This window comes from Lepisosteus oculatus, chromosome 13 (genome assembly GCF_040954835.1).
Source record: "Lepisosteus oculatus isolate fLepOcu1 chromosome 13, fLepOcu1.hap2, whole genome shotgun sequence".
NCBI lineage: Eukaryota > Metazoa > Chordata > Actinopteri > Semionotiformes > Lepisosteidae > Lepisosteus > Lepisosteus oculatus.
The window spans coordinates 10329583-10344361 of NC_090708.1; the positions used below are offsets into that span (position 1 = coordinate 10329583).

General features: G+C 37.2%; 2 protein-coding genes across 4 annotated transcripts in view; both read right to left on the reverse strand.

Moving 5' to 3' along the window:
• The window catches only part of LOC102699046 (ras-related protein Rab-6B), a 91567-nt gene extending 82862 nt beyond the window's left edge, over positions 1-8705 (reverse strand). The window contains exon 1 of one of the 2 annotated variants that reach the window (XM_069197531.1): positions 8455-8705. In XM_069197531.1, the coding sequence (XP_069053632.1) occupies positions 8455-8524 (70 nt within the window). In that variant the 5' untranslated portion in view covers positions 8525-8705. The remainder of the gene's footprint in view (positions 1-8454) is intronic. The other variant, XM_069197532.1, reaches the window with a different exon arrangement.
• A 1878-nt stretch (positions 8706-10583) lies between these two features.
• Positions 10584-14779, reverse strand: part of slco2a1 (solute carrier organic anion transporter family, member 2A1) — a 32225-nt gene continuing 28029 nt past the window's right edge. For both annotated transcript variants that reach the window (XM_069197499.1, XM_069197498.1), the window contains exons 11-14: positions 14559-14728; positions 12993-13057; positions 12194-12317; positions 10584-11867 (exon numbers count right to left, since the gene is read on the reverse strand). In XM_069197499.1, coding sequence (XP_069053600.1) covers positions 11747-11867; positions 12194-12317; positions 12993-13057; positions 14559-14728 — 480 coding nt within the window. In that variant the 3' untranslated portion in view covers positions 10584-11746. The remainder of the gene's footprint in view (positions 11868-12193; positions 12318-12992; positions 13058-14558; positions 14729-14779) is intronic.

Below are 14779 nucleotides of genomic sequence, written 5' to 3' on the forward strand. Positions count from 1 at the left end.
CCACCAGATCCTGCAAAAAACGGTTTTACACTGAACTGGCGCTGCACATTTCAAACAAGACGACACGTCAAATGCGACAAAAAACACCTCGAGTTGTTTTTCAGTGTGTTTTGATTAAACTATTAATTTCGGCTCAAGGCGGTTTCCCACAAAGAAAATAACAGGAGAGCAAATGAAAGGTCAGCAAGCGAGAGGAGGCCATCTGGGCCATCTTGCCCGTTTAGTACTGTAGCTGCAACGCCTTTGAAAAGTTTTCACCCCTCTTGGACTTCTTCACATTTTTATGGTGCAATATGGAATCATAATGTATTTAATGGGATTTGTTTGCCATTGACACAAAACACTTTATAATGTCAATATAAAGACACTCATTACGATTCCTTATTGTAACACATTGAAATGTGAAAAAACTGAGGGGGATGAATAATTTTCATTCTAAAATGTAATCCAGCCATTTCTTAAATGTGCCTGGAGTTTGAGCCTTACCCACATGTCTGGGAAGCCTCTTTTAGATACCCACAACTCTTGAATAAAGAAGTGTTTCAAGTTCCAATTCTGATCCTTTCTCCTTGTCTCACTACTGAGTGTGAAGCAGCCCCCTGGGTGGAACCTGTCTACGCCCTTTAGGATTTGATGTACTGGGATCAAATTTAGCTTCCTCATCTTGTCTTTATATGACAGTCCCCTGAGAGCAGGAATTATTTCTGTTGCTCTTCTTTGAAACCCTTCTAAGGCTTTTTCAGTGGTGTTGTAAAACAAAACAGCAGTTCATATGTCATCCTCACTTACTGTATATTGAAGTACGCTTAGATAACAGAAGATAATCTTAATTAATTTAAACACCCATTTCAAGGCTTTAAAATATATCATACATTATCTTACTCAAAATAAGTCTGTTCAATCAGTTTTACATTTTAAAAAATCTCGCTGTTCTGCCCACAGAAACAGGATACAATTCTAGTCTTAAATCAAATACAAAAGCCGGAAAAAATCTCCACATCACGATTTTGTGAAAAGGGGAATTTGATGGATGTTCTAAAGCTACACTGAAGACAAAGACTCTACATCAGCTGTTACAACAGCATAGGGAGTTCCTCCAACAGCAAACATTTAGAAAATTAAGTCAAGTTATTCACTAAGACATGCAGTCAGAATAGGTAAGTCAGACACCCAGTCCCCCCTGTGCTTCTCATTAAAACTCAGGTGGGAGTTAAAAAACCCAGTCCAATCTGCCTGAGCCTGGAACCTGACAGCAAGAGCAAGAGTTATTCTAAACCCTCAGCAAGTCTGATCTATAATTAAAGACTGCTTTCCAGCTCCTGTTGAGAGAATACCGCGTAGTCCGAACAAAAAGAAGAAAGGGGGAGAGAAATGGAGGACAGAGTTAGGTATGTGAAGCATGTGCCATCTTATGCAGTACAGACTTGACTTCGATCGAAGAACAGCAGGAGGGTGGTTTCTGTTGGCCTCTGCAGACAAAAAATGGATCAGCACTCAGGCATGCCTTGGAGATTTTCCCTTCGATACATATTTTCTAGTGTGAATTGCAATCCCTTCTCCATGTAAAATGCAGATCTTGTGTTGCACGAGCTTCGTGCTCTTTGAATATATAATCCTTTATTACCATTTGCAGTCGAATCTGTGTTATAATGCATAACAACATTTTCTTTGTTGCAAGAATAGGTCCCATCCCACCGACATAAATAGATTCTGGAAATGTCATAGCCTGCGTACGCAGATGGTTGTTTGGGTAGGAGCTCCTGTTGTCCACCACCTGATTTGCTCCTTTTATTATAATATTGCTGTTGCTTTCAAAATGTTGGGAGATACAGACAAAAGAGGACTCTTCTCATCCAAAACGAAAAAGAAATTCTAGAAATTCAAATAAGTGCTTAAGCGCTTTGAGAAGCCACCTTTAAAGGCGCTATATAAAATAAAGTTGATTATTATTATTATTATTATTATGGTGCTATCTGACAATCCCAGAAGGGTGAGAGTAAGTCTGACATAGGGAACTGAGTGAGATCACCCATCCATATGGATTTCAGCTCTGCTAGAGTAGGACTGGGTGGTAGACAGACTGCAATGTAGAGAATGCACAGCTGTTCCTGAAGGAAAACAGGGGATATGGCACAGCACAACGATAGACCAGATAATAGCACATGCCTCTTGTATAGTGTTACCCTTGCTGTGATATCCTGTTAAGGGGAATGGTTAGCTTTCTCATTTTATCTCCATTATTCTATCTCTATGCAGAAGATATATAGTTATTTGTAGTCAATGTCTCCCAATCCTCAGAGTCATCTGCTAAGTACTTTTAGTTATTTAGATGCTCTATTAGGAAATATCATTTGGTCCAAATCTGCATTACTGCTTTAAATTTAGCAACGCTATTAATCTTGCTGGCTCACCTTCAGTTCTGCCACTGGTCAAGTACTTCAGTACACTTGGTAATTTACTCCTATTTTCATGTTATCCAATTCCCTTCAAGTGTGGTCACCATAACAAACTAGAATGTAATCCTCACATAATAAATTGTATGATTCTTCTTTCGCCCTCCTTAGGGTATTGATATAGATGATATATTCAACCTTCTTAATTCATATGAGAGCCCTGAGATGGGCTGGCATCCCGTTCAGGGTGTATCCCACCCTGTACCTGTTTCTTGCCTGGATAGTCTGTGGCTCTTCTGCAGCCGTGAATTAGAAGGAGCAGGTAGAAAATGAGTGGATGGAATTCATATGGAAAGGGAGGAGACAGTGCATTCAACTCTCAGGTCTAAAGCACAGAAGGGCTACCAACCTCTCAATTGTATTTCTACTCATTTGCTTTGAGGCCATTTCCCTGGGTGTGTCGCAATGCATTCATATGAAACACGTCCTTTGTCCCTTTGCCCACTCTCCATTCATGAGGCACTGTAGACATCTTTGTTAACACAAGCTTTGGTGTCAACGAGATGTGGTTACATTTTGGTTTCTTTTTCTTTGTCTGCTGTGTAAGAATATTCATTGTTCTTAAATGTTTTATATACAGAGTTTTCTATTGTCCAGGTTCATAGACCAAGGAGGAAGGAAGTTATATATGGTTCTAAATGTTTCAACCTTCCATAATCATCTTGAGAGTATAAAATGTTTCTACTCTTGTTTTGGAGGAAAATAATTTGGTTCATAGGTCTAAGTGCAAATCAATAATCAACAGCACAAGTTGATTCTGGAGATATGCTAGTGCTTAACAGTAGCACAAAATATCAAAAGACTGTTCTGACACTATTGTAGCAGCACAGTCTAAGCTAATGTTACTTTGCAAATAAAAAAATAACTCTAGCAATATGTTCATGTTAATTCCAGTTACAGATACTGAACATAGCAGATACGGTATAATTTCACTGTAGTGTCTGTGCCTCAATATGGATAAGTACCAAAAACCAAGCTTTTTCTGCAGAATTTCTTAAAATGTTCTTCTCTGTTGTTCGAGCTAAAACCATAGTTGTAAATACAACAATATACTCAAATAATACACTCGTTTTCAAGCAAACTGTTAAACATGAAGATCATACTTAAAACAACTTGAGCACCTGAGCATGTAAAAACTGCAGCTAAAGGGTCTATGCCTTACAAGGCTGCCAAAGAATACAATACATATTAGTTTGTATGAGCCCCCATTTGTTTACATTTAATCCATTACTTTGCCTCAATAGACTTATCAATTCTTCATTGGTAAATTAGTGTACAACAGCCATGTCTTTGCCTATCCATGCATAGCTTCTATTTAATCATGTGCAAGCTATTAAAGATGTCAAACAAATCAGCAGCCTTGTGAGTGATTTATTTGTTTGCTTGTCACTGTATTTCAAGAACTAAATTACCTCAAATAAAATAACTGCTATCAGCAAATATGTAATTAAGTAGAGGAGCCCACAGCCTCCCCCCAATATTCAGTAACCCTTTTGCAATTACAATATGGCTGATCAGACTGAATGGAGGTGATGTGAATATTGCCAGACCCCTGCCACTGCAGGATGGTTGCCTTTTAATAAATGATAGCTCGTGGACTGTAAATCTAGCCAATTAAAGCGCTCATCTGACTGCTCTGCAAGCACACTGCTAGAAAGGCTAATGCAGACTGCCTCCCAACAGGCAATGAAAGGACAGCTGTGAACCAGCAAGGAGAGAGGCCCTGACAGCTTAGTGAATACTCTCCCTGCATGAAAAGGCACACCTTTTAGTGAGATGAGATATACTCTTATATATACACGCATATATTCTGCTCCATCACTCCCTTTTCTCACTAGGACACCACTGTTCTTTTTCACACTACAGAGGCAGAAATGCAGGTGCTTACAAGACGGTCACCCTAGTTTTAAAAATACACCACAAATACCAACCATACTTCAGGCTACTTAAGAGGTTTATTTATATGCACATGCAAGTGAAGGCATTTTAAACATCAAATAAGAAGGTGAATAAGAAGGTGAATTATGTTGCACAACAGAAATGAAACATGAATTATCTGAAACGGAAATTCAGAACTTATTAGGTCCTTGTATAATAAATGCACACTTCAGTATATTGCCATAATGGCACAACTCCAATCTCAAAATCAGTTTCTGATCATCATCAAAAACCTCTTCAGCCAGATGCTGCTCTTTTGCACTACATGGAAAAGCTATTGCAATTATATGTTCTAGTGCATCCATGCTTAATCAAGGATTTATACTGTATATACACCTACACTGTAGTCCTTTACCTCAGGTAACAATGCTAGCTGAACTGTATTTACCAATCAAGGACAGAGCATTGGAGATTAAATCTTGGGTTTTCAATGACTTGAAAGAGGTGGTGTTTCAACACAACACTGGGAATGGACGAGTTTCAACTGAAGCACACAATTATTCTACAGTGAGCTAATACTTTCTGAACTGCAAGTTGGGGTAGTTGATGTCTGATTTCTGTTTATCAAAGGATTTCCACTTTCAGATGGTTATCGGTTGGTATGCAATTTAATTAACATTTATTTTTTATTATGAACGGGATTTCTAAAGCACATCACAACCATCACCCAGACAGACCTTATTTCTATTACTTGTTTCTATTTGATATATCGCTGTTTTATATAGAGGGAGTATATAAGAACTTCACTGGACAGCATTCAAATTTGGCTTTATGTTTCATCAAATTCCTATGTCATGCAGTATAATGTCTGACAGAATAAATTTTCCTTGACATTTCTTGCAGCAGCAGGAAGAAAGTTTTCAACTGACAAGTAAAATGAGTGAGAAAGGGCCAATGATGATCTTAAGACAATGGAGAGGTTAGCTGGAATAAACACATACTGTACGGATACACCAACCAGGTGTAGAGCCCAAAGTCTCGTTTTGTTTCTGAAGCAGCCTTGCCCCCATCACCCTAGACAGCACCTTATCTTGCACATTAATAAATGACAATGTTGGACCTAGCGAGGATTCATGGCTGCCTAAGCACCAGCTGCAATTACAGGACATGTTGAGGAAGATGATTTAGTCAATGAAGCTGATTAAAGTAGGAGCCAGGCAGCTGCCTTTGTCTCGATCCCCTGCCTGCAAGATTCTTCAGTGCTGTCTGTTTTATGATAACAGTGGCAAGTGTTATCTCAGGCAGACTGGCTCAAGCAGACTGAGATCACAATGTTCTTACTGACTGATTCCGGGGAGCTGCCTTCAAGGTGACAGGGAAATCAGCACCATGGACAGCATCTAAAGCTTCTTCAAAAGCATTTTACTGTAAACCACAAGAGACAAAAGCTGTACTGTTTTGTATAGAACTGTGCTCAATCTTAAAAGCAAAGTAGTAAACCTACAGAGCCAGACATAATTAAGGTTTCAATCTTAATTCAATTAATTTCTTTATAGATGTTTCCCTATGTTAGTCAACTTATATTTCCAGAATATATTTCGAACTTTTGCATATAGATTTGTTAATAATCAGGTTAATAAAAGCACTGCCAGGATAAATTTAATATAGAAAATAATAGAGAGTTACAACAAACATATATAATATAATTCCAATATCTTGGAATTAAAAAAAGCTTAAAAACAGCTCCTTTAACAAAGTAATAAAAACTGTATAAACCTCTAATTTCTGGATGTTAAGCCAAAATATTAATAAAATAGAACAATTTCTACCCAAGAAATGTTCTGTTACTCTTAGAAAAGTGCAAGATTGCAGACCTACAGTGCAGATACTGAATCTTAAAAGGAAACCAATCATACCCTCACAGAAAGTACTATTTTATTTCATTAGCTGAGCAGCAAAAGAGCCAGTAAGGATCAGATGCTATCAGATGATTGGAGACAATGAATTGCCCTTGCTTTGAAAGAGGATCTCTTAGTCGTATACTGTACATATATATAAAATCTCAGTAAATAAAAACAGGACAATTCTATTCTGTAATATATGCATATTTAAGTGGGTAGGTGAGACATTACAAGAATTACCAGACTTATGTAATCTACCTTACTGTCCGTCAATACATTTTTTAGAGTAGAAAGAAGTCTGTGGAGGCCATACTGACCCATACATCATGAGAGTCTCTTGGGAGTTTGTAGGATGGCAATGTCGGCAGAAAACAATCTCCAGGAAAGTGGATCATGATGGATGGAGCCTATCCGTGCAACATGTTGCCACACATAACAGACATGCGACAGTGACCCACACTGCATAAGCCAATGACCTTGGACAAGACAAGCTAGTTTCTGTCTGAATAACATTTCAGCAGCAACATATTGTGTGCTTCAGCACAAAGTAGAAATGCAAAGAATAACAATACTATTGGTTATAGACTGTGACGAATGATTTCCTACTCTATGCGCCTCTAAATTTAAGGAATCAGACCTGCTGCCCTCAGTCCAGGATCAATTGTTATTGTGTGACTTTCTATGTGATGTGCCATTCCAAATACATCCCTCAACGCTGCTTTTGTGACCACTACAGGACATACAGGGCGAGAATGACATCTGTCATACCAATAGATTTCTGGGTTGCAATGAATAAGCCGCTTTATAATAACAAAATACAGATTTTTAGGGGTCATGATACCTGAAATATTTTACCTAGAATGTTTCAGGTGCAAATGTAACGGAAACTGAACCACAATCAACCAGTGAGTACAGTAAATGAACTGAGGAAAATGTAAAACATCACTTGCAAGTATTGCAAGGATTTCTGTAGCCAAAATAAATTCCCTGCAAGATTATGGGACTGACTTTTAAATCAAGTTTTTTCTTTCAAAAAAATTAGAATTATTTGAGTTGCGGTTATATTTAGGAGATGACGCTTTTCAATGTCTTTTCTTCAAAGTTTTGTCAGATAGTAATGTTTGTTCCATTCAAGAAAAGAGACCAGTTAACATACAAGAACGATCAGTATGCTCTCAGTCCAGCTTTGCATGTTTTGTTGTTTATAATATTTGACCTGTGCTGTGTACATTAAAATCTGCTTGCAACAAGATCGGAATTAACACTCTCTTGGAAAATACAAGAGCTATGCCTTTTAGAAATCTGCTTGCTCAAAACCGAACTCTACTTAGATAATGGAACAGTTACCAGTAGTATTCCATGATATACCCAGTCTTCTCATACATACATACAATATAGTTATATACATGTGTGTGTTACATACATACATAAATTAATGAATACAGAAAATGGAATACAAACACCAAAAATCGTCTATGCGCTGACGTTATCACCAGATGAAGAAGAGACTCTGTAGCTTTACGCCTGATAGCAAGTTGTTCCACAGACAGAAGCAAACTGGGTGTGTCTCAATGCATACAGCATTATTTTTCATTTATTCAAAAATCAACTGCTGCTCGCTGAGTAAAAAAATAAAAAAACTATTAAGCAATCAAAATCAAAGGGACATTATATGATATAGTGTTCTATTTAATTTTAAAGCAATACATTTCGCTAACAATTCATAACGTTAAAATTAGATGAAATCTTAATACAGCAACTCATATCGGAACAAATTACTATTGCATAACAAACCGAACCAAAATATTAAGTGAAAAAGACCATCTCACAACAATAAATTTTAAAAAGTATAGTTTTAAAAGATATGATAATGATGATTTTGTGATCAACACCAATATTAAAAAAAAAACATGCTTTACACTTAATATTTATTTAAATAAAGATTTAATTTACTCAGTTTGGGATTTTAGGGATTTCGGTATGATTTAATTGCTTTGCTCCTTACAGTAATAAGAGTACAAAAAACTTGCAAAACACAGTATATCGAGAGGATATTTCCTTATTTACCGATTTTTTGTGTAACTTTTTTTTAGTCTTATTATAGGAATTTTAGAGGTATTTTTCTCAATTTTGTACAATTCGTGATTTCACCAATTCGGCAAGTGCATGCAGATTATTTTAGCACTTGGGCAGCTAGGAGAAGAAAACAGAAGAGGACTCACCGCTTTGCTCCCCCAGAAAAACGAGTTTGAATTTTCTTAAAGGGTTCCCAAAGTCGCCACCCACGGACATGTTTGGGCTGATTTTTTACTGGAAAGGATGATTGATATGCGATCTACCTCTTCAGGTACACTTGCAGTGGATGCTCGATGGGTAAAGATACGCTTAAATCCGCTGAACGATGAGAATGCTGCACTGCCTTGCCTGTCAGTTTCAGCAGCCTGTGCGCCTGCGCGGCCTCTCCTCTCTGTGTCTGCTCTCCCCCCCCCCTCCTATATGACGTCATGCAAGTGATGTTCAGGCAGTGCAGAAACATACCCGATCACATATTAGCAAAAGTAACGTCTTCCTGCTTTTAGTTTTTACAATAACCAGAAATCGAGTACACTAACTTGAAACAAAAATTAAATTTCGTTGAGCAAAACACAACAAAATGCCTGTCGTGCTCTATTCCTTGTATTCCACTCACGACTGGCAGTGCTCACTGCTTAGTTTGTTGATAGGGCGTATCTCACTGCAGTTAAATGTGATTTCAAACAACAACAAAAAAAAAGGGTTTTAAAAATACTGTAAACCATAATCCTTCTGTTACACTACAGCTATAACCTGCCTAAATGAGAAACGTTTCACTGCCAGATGGAAAAATCACTTTTTAATGGCAAAACTAACCATAGACTGATCATAAACAAACCAAGAGAACCAAGATCGTCTTTAACTAATGGAAAAGTTGCATTCTCTTTTGTTTAAAGATCACAGACTATGTGCTTCGATGTAACTCCTACTTTGGTTAATATTTTCAGAACCCTAGCAGTATTACCAATTACATGGTGATAGCAAAGGTTTGGTCGTAATTGTGCATTTATGAGGTACCCTTTTCTCCAAATGTGGACTATGTACTTCAGTAGAGCAAAGGTGTAACCCTATAATCTTTTATAACCATTTTTAGAAAATAAATATCAGTTATATAGGTGTTTGTGACAAATCAACCCCTACAGTAATTCAGCTCCTGATTCCTACCACCTATCCAGACCCTAACAGAAACTATGATTTCTGCTGCGCTCCGCTTCGAATGTGCCTGTTTACATCTTTTAGAACAACTACGGTTTCATACGTACTGCATGCTCTATGACGGAATGAAGCAGGCTACATAAAACCACACTCAAAGCAGAAAGGTTTGTTTTTGCGTTTAGGCATAAGTGATTTTAAAGCCAGCTCTGAGACTGTTTGCCCCCCGACCAATGTTGTCTATCCCTGACGCTGAAAATGTGATCAAACCGAAATCTGTAAGGTGGAGGACTACCTCTGGTCTGCCACTAGGTGGCGCTGTCTATTAGTGATGTAATCACATGCCTTCACAACTGCTCGTACGCCAGTTAACCATTCGCCCTCCTGTACATATCTGTATACCTCACTTGTCCCCTAAAATTCCGAAACAACCATAAATGTGTTTCAATGGAACTTTTGTGGAAGTGGTATGACAAAGTTTTTGGACAATTTCAGTAGGTTCACACATGAATATAATGGATGAAATAGCTTCTTCTGATTCGTGTTCTTATTGATAATATATCATGCTTTCAAAGAAAAATCCAGTGAGACACAAGAGAGCATTTTTATATTTATTATGTCTTTTCTAACAAAATATATCAAAATGGCATGATATCAAATTGCTATAGACATACTGTATATTTTTAATGTTGTACATTAGTTTAAACATTAATTTAAACCATATACAGCTTCTAGATAAAATCTTTGTGCTTCTGACTTTATTCACACAGCTGTGATCTTATGTAAACTGTAGTTTGATGCTAAATACAAAAATTATGATGTGTAAACGTAAATTAATCTCTTGTACTAGGAGTAAGCAGGAGAATTTCAAAAATGTCTGTAGTCTTATAAACATTTTCCAAGTGTGAGATGTTTGATATCAAAACATTGCTTCTTTATTAGGCTAAAAATAACACACTCCTTAAAACAAATATAGTACAATTAATTTAATTTCAACCACATTAAACTTTACTCTGCACCAGGAAAAAAGGGAGGTCTACTTTTTATTTAGAGGAAAACAGATATTGTGGCAATGTGACATTTTACAAATCTAGCTGTCTGGAGAAAAATCTCAACTCTTGTGTAGCTATTTTTAAAATGTCTTTATTAAAGAAGGAGCAAATACTTCTCATGGTGTTAAAGCCAGCATAGTGTTTCATCTAGTAACAGTCAGAGCTATACTTTTTTAAAACTCAAACCTTATGAAATATTACATTTTTGACAAAAAAACAGTTTTTCAAGTGAAGAATCCAATGATGATACATTAATAAAATTAAAATATACAACTATAAAACCAAACTAGATACTTGTTACATTACATACAGCACATACAGCTTGTACTTCACCCTTCTTTAAAAAATTCAGCCCCTGTATTTTTGGTTTCAATTAATTCACATTACACTCCCTTTGAAAATGGGAACTGTTAATCAATCTGATTCGTCATTGACAGTAGGGTGGTAATGTTTTGTATATAGTGGTGCTGTCATAAAAAAAAAGATATATTTTATCAGTTTATTTGTTCAATGTTCGTCTAGAGTTAACAAAATTAAAATATGGTAGACTTAGTTATATACAATACACAATATAACAGGCAATTAACAAAAATATAATAAGGGTATGTTAAGCTCATTACGATAGAGCCCACAGTCTAAAATGCTTCTGCTTTATTCATATTCACTTCATACTTAATTTTTATTACCTATGTAGCCAAATGGCTTATTAGCAATCAATTAATTTCTCATTCCTGATGTCAGTGCGATTTTACCTTGAGGGAAGATTCCCCAAAACACAAAAAAAGTGATTGTATCAAGAAGTTTAGAGTAAAAGAAGAAAGGATCAAATGTAAAGATTATCTCTTTCACGCCTCCCAGAAAAGCTAATAAATAACAGTTGAAATAGCAGAGCTTTGAATCTGTAACATTTATCAGCACTTGCTGTCACTACCAACCATTTATTAATTATGAAAAATAATCATATGATGTCCAAACTATTCCCTGAAAAGGGAATGGCTTTCTTAGCAAATGAGTAAAATCCAACAGAGGGTGGGTAATATGAGGTATTCCAAGCTTGGCGATGTCAAGAGCTCTTGTGCTGGAGTGTTTAACTTTCTTCCTTCTTCAGCAGAATGACCATTTTAAAGGCCCGGAAATACAATGTCACTTTCAACAAACTGAAATGAAAGATGAAATCATGCAAACCGATTTCACATTTAGTTTTTCCGTATGTACTGCGGAAACAGGAGCACAGATTTCAAACAGGCCCTTCGGGTCTCTTCTGAAAGCTGTAAGCATTGGTTCGATGCACTTTCCACCCAACCAGAGCTAGCAAAACAATCCCCATGGCTTTAAATCCAACTTGTATGCCCAAGTATCTGCAGAACAAAGTGATTGGATTAGAACATTTGAAGCATATCTCATCAAACACCATAATTAGCAATTGTGTGGGAGATGCTGTAAGAGGCCTTTCTTTCCTGATGTGTCAAACAAAGAGAATTTACATTCTAAAGAACTAAGGAAGAATACAGTATGTTGCTGTGTGATGTCATGTGACAAAAACCCTTTGTTCCCAAACAAACATCTTTTGATCAACAGCAGAAGTTAACAAACTCAGTAACGGGGTTAACATAACCCCCTTTCCCAAAACCTGCAGATACTTAAAGGGTAAAGAGATATAACAGATCAAGTAGAATGTTCCTACCTGTTCCTAAGGAGGTTGTTGTCATAGTAACTGCAAGCTCCAGCCTTGTTTGCACATATCTCTTTCCACCTGATGCAGGAGGAATCAATCAGCACTCCAAATATGGCTGGAGCTGGCAACCAAGCTGGGAACGGAGAGAGGAAGAGGTGACAACTTCTACACAACACTGGGGCAATTTCTGTTCAACAGAAGTGGTGACGTATCATAGTTGTGTCTGTTTCTGCTGAAATCTCCTTGGCAAGAAATTCTTAAAATGTTCATTAAATGTATGCTTACTCAGAATTAAATTCTAATTTCTCTCTTTTTAAATGACCTATTGTTATTACTTAAGAAATACGTAAGAAGCGTTTCCTTTCTGCGACATTTCAAATCTGATGTTTTAAGTTTTGATGCAAGTCCCACAATTTTTGCTTGCACTATCATGCTTAAATTGAACCTACAGCAGCTGGGGGCGATATTGGACTTCATTTAAATCACAGACACACAAGAGGAAAACAAGCCTCTGCTGCCTGTGACTGGTGAGCCAGTATTTTACACATAAACACTTAGGCTGTCTCAGAAACAAAAATACAGAGTACTAATAATATTCAAGTATTTTAACAGGATATATATCTCAGTGTCACTGGGTCACTGCACCATACTGTTGCTGATATTTTGTGTGCTGCAAAAGAGTGTATTTCAAAAAATTTCTCAAGGAAATTAAAAAAAAACTAGGAAAAGTTCATTCTTCTTGATGGCTGAAGCAAAGCTTTTCCTCCAAGGATTTGAGGAATTCTGAGGAAGATTGCTTCTCACTTACCTAGCACTCTCATCAGCAAGAACTGTACTCCAATGGCGAAAGATTTTTCTTTCTGGTCCACAGTTCTAGCAAGGTAAAAAGAGAATGGTTAGAAAAAGAGGATTAAAGTGACAGTCTTTAAAAAATGCTTGAAGTGTAAATCATATCAGTTAAAAAGAAACAATATTGTCTTTAAGTACTAGCTAGAGTTCTTAAACATTAAGTAAAAAACGTTAGATATACAGTAGCTTAGGGAATAGTTATAATAAAAAAATTCATTATAAGCAGCACCTTTAAAAGTAACTTCTGAAAGTGATTTACAGTAAGACAGAAAGGAGAGGAGAATTAGAGAACAGAATTAGAACAATTAAAAACAAGGGTTTAGAATGCAGTAGAATATGCAAAGGGGAAGTTTTGAGTCTGGATTTGAAAGCACTCGGGGAAGGTGACTCTTTGAAATCCTTGGAGATAGAATTTCCAGAGCTGTGGAGCATCACAAGAGAAGACCCTGACACTCACAGTATGTAGACAAGCTTCTGAGGAGGACAGAAAGAGGACAACCAGGAGACCAGAGTCAAGGAAGGAAGGCAGGTTTTAAGGTGCAAAGCTATTTTGAGCCTTACAGGTGAACATAAGGATTTTGAAGTCAACTTGAAACCTGCTAGGAAGCCAGTGAAAGGACAACAGGGCAGGGAACACTGAAGTTTATTTAGTTTGTGGATTTAGATACCCCAGCAAGTAGGGAGTTGCAGTGATCAATTCTAGAGAAGACTGATTTGACCAGCTTTTCAGCTCCAGTCAAAGACAAAGACATAGTTTGGCAATATTTCTGAGATGGAGGAATGATGTTTTTACATTATTTAGCATATGTGGGTCAAAAGTCAAGTCTGGATCAAATATCAACTCCAGGTCCTTAAATTTAGATTGAAATTCATATACAATGTCGTCCACTGATAGGGTTACTCCATTGGCTTTACAGAGTTCATGGGAGGTGCCAAGCAACAGTCTCATCACAGTTTAAATGAAAGAAGTTTTGCGTCATTGAGCAATTACACAGTGCAGAGATAGCCATTTCAGTGTCAGGTTAAGTATGGACGTAGATTTGAGTATCATCAGCAAAGACGTGATAATTCATATCATGTGGTTTTAATAGCTGACCAAGTGGGAACATGTAAATGCTGAAGAGGTCTACTATTCAGCATTTGAAGTAAAAAAAAAATCATATTCTAGTTTTCAGCCGTGTTGCTTGCGAACTTCTTTATGCCCCATCACTTTTTATTTGAGTGAAAATCCATTTCATTTTCACTCACTGTCAAGAGGAAAAAAGCCTCTTTTCCTGTTCCACTACATTAATGCCACCACTAACGCTCCCCTCACCCTATCAATTAGGGAAAAAAAAGTCGATTTTCGCTTTCCTGTTTTCCCATGTAGTTTGTGGTGCATATTAAAAACTGCAAGCTGAGCAGTGAAAGTGCAAAGCAGGAAAGAATCTCAGTGTGACAGACAGAGCAGTGTTTTGGGCTTTTAATGCGACTTGTTTCTGGACTGCAAAAGCTTTAAAGGCAACGAAGAGAGCAAGAAACCAACCTGAGGACCATCATGTAGACAGGGTTGTGCGAGAGGCTGGCTATGAAGCTAGCAAAGGAGATGAGGAACATGACTGGCAGGAGGAAGCGGGGGCAGCTGTTGGCACAGGAGCCAGGGCTAGCCGAGCCAGGATCCTCTCCTTCACCAATGCAGCTGCAGTTGGTGTAGTTCTGGGAGAAAGAAACAGATCCCCAAGTAAAAAAAATATCTAACCTTTATGA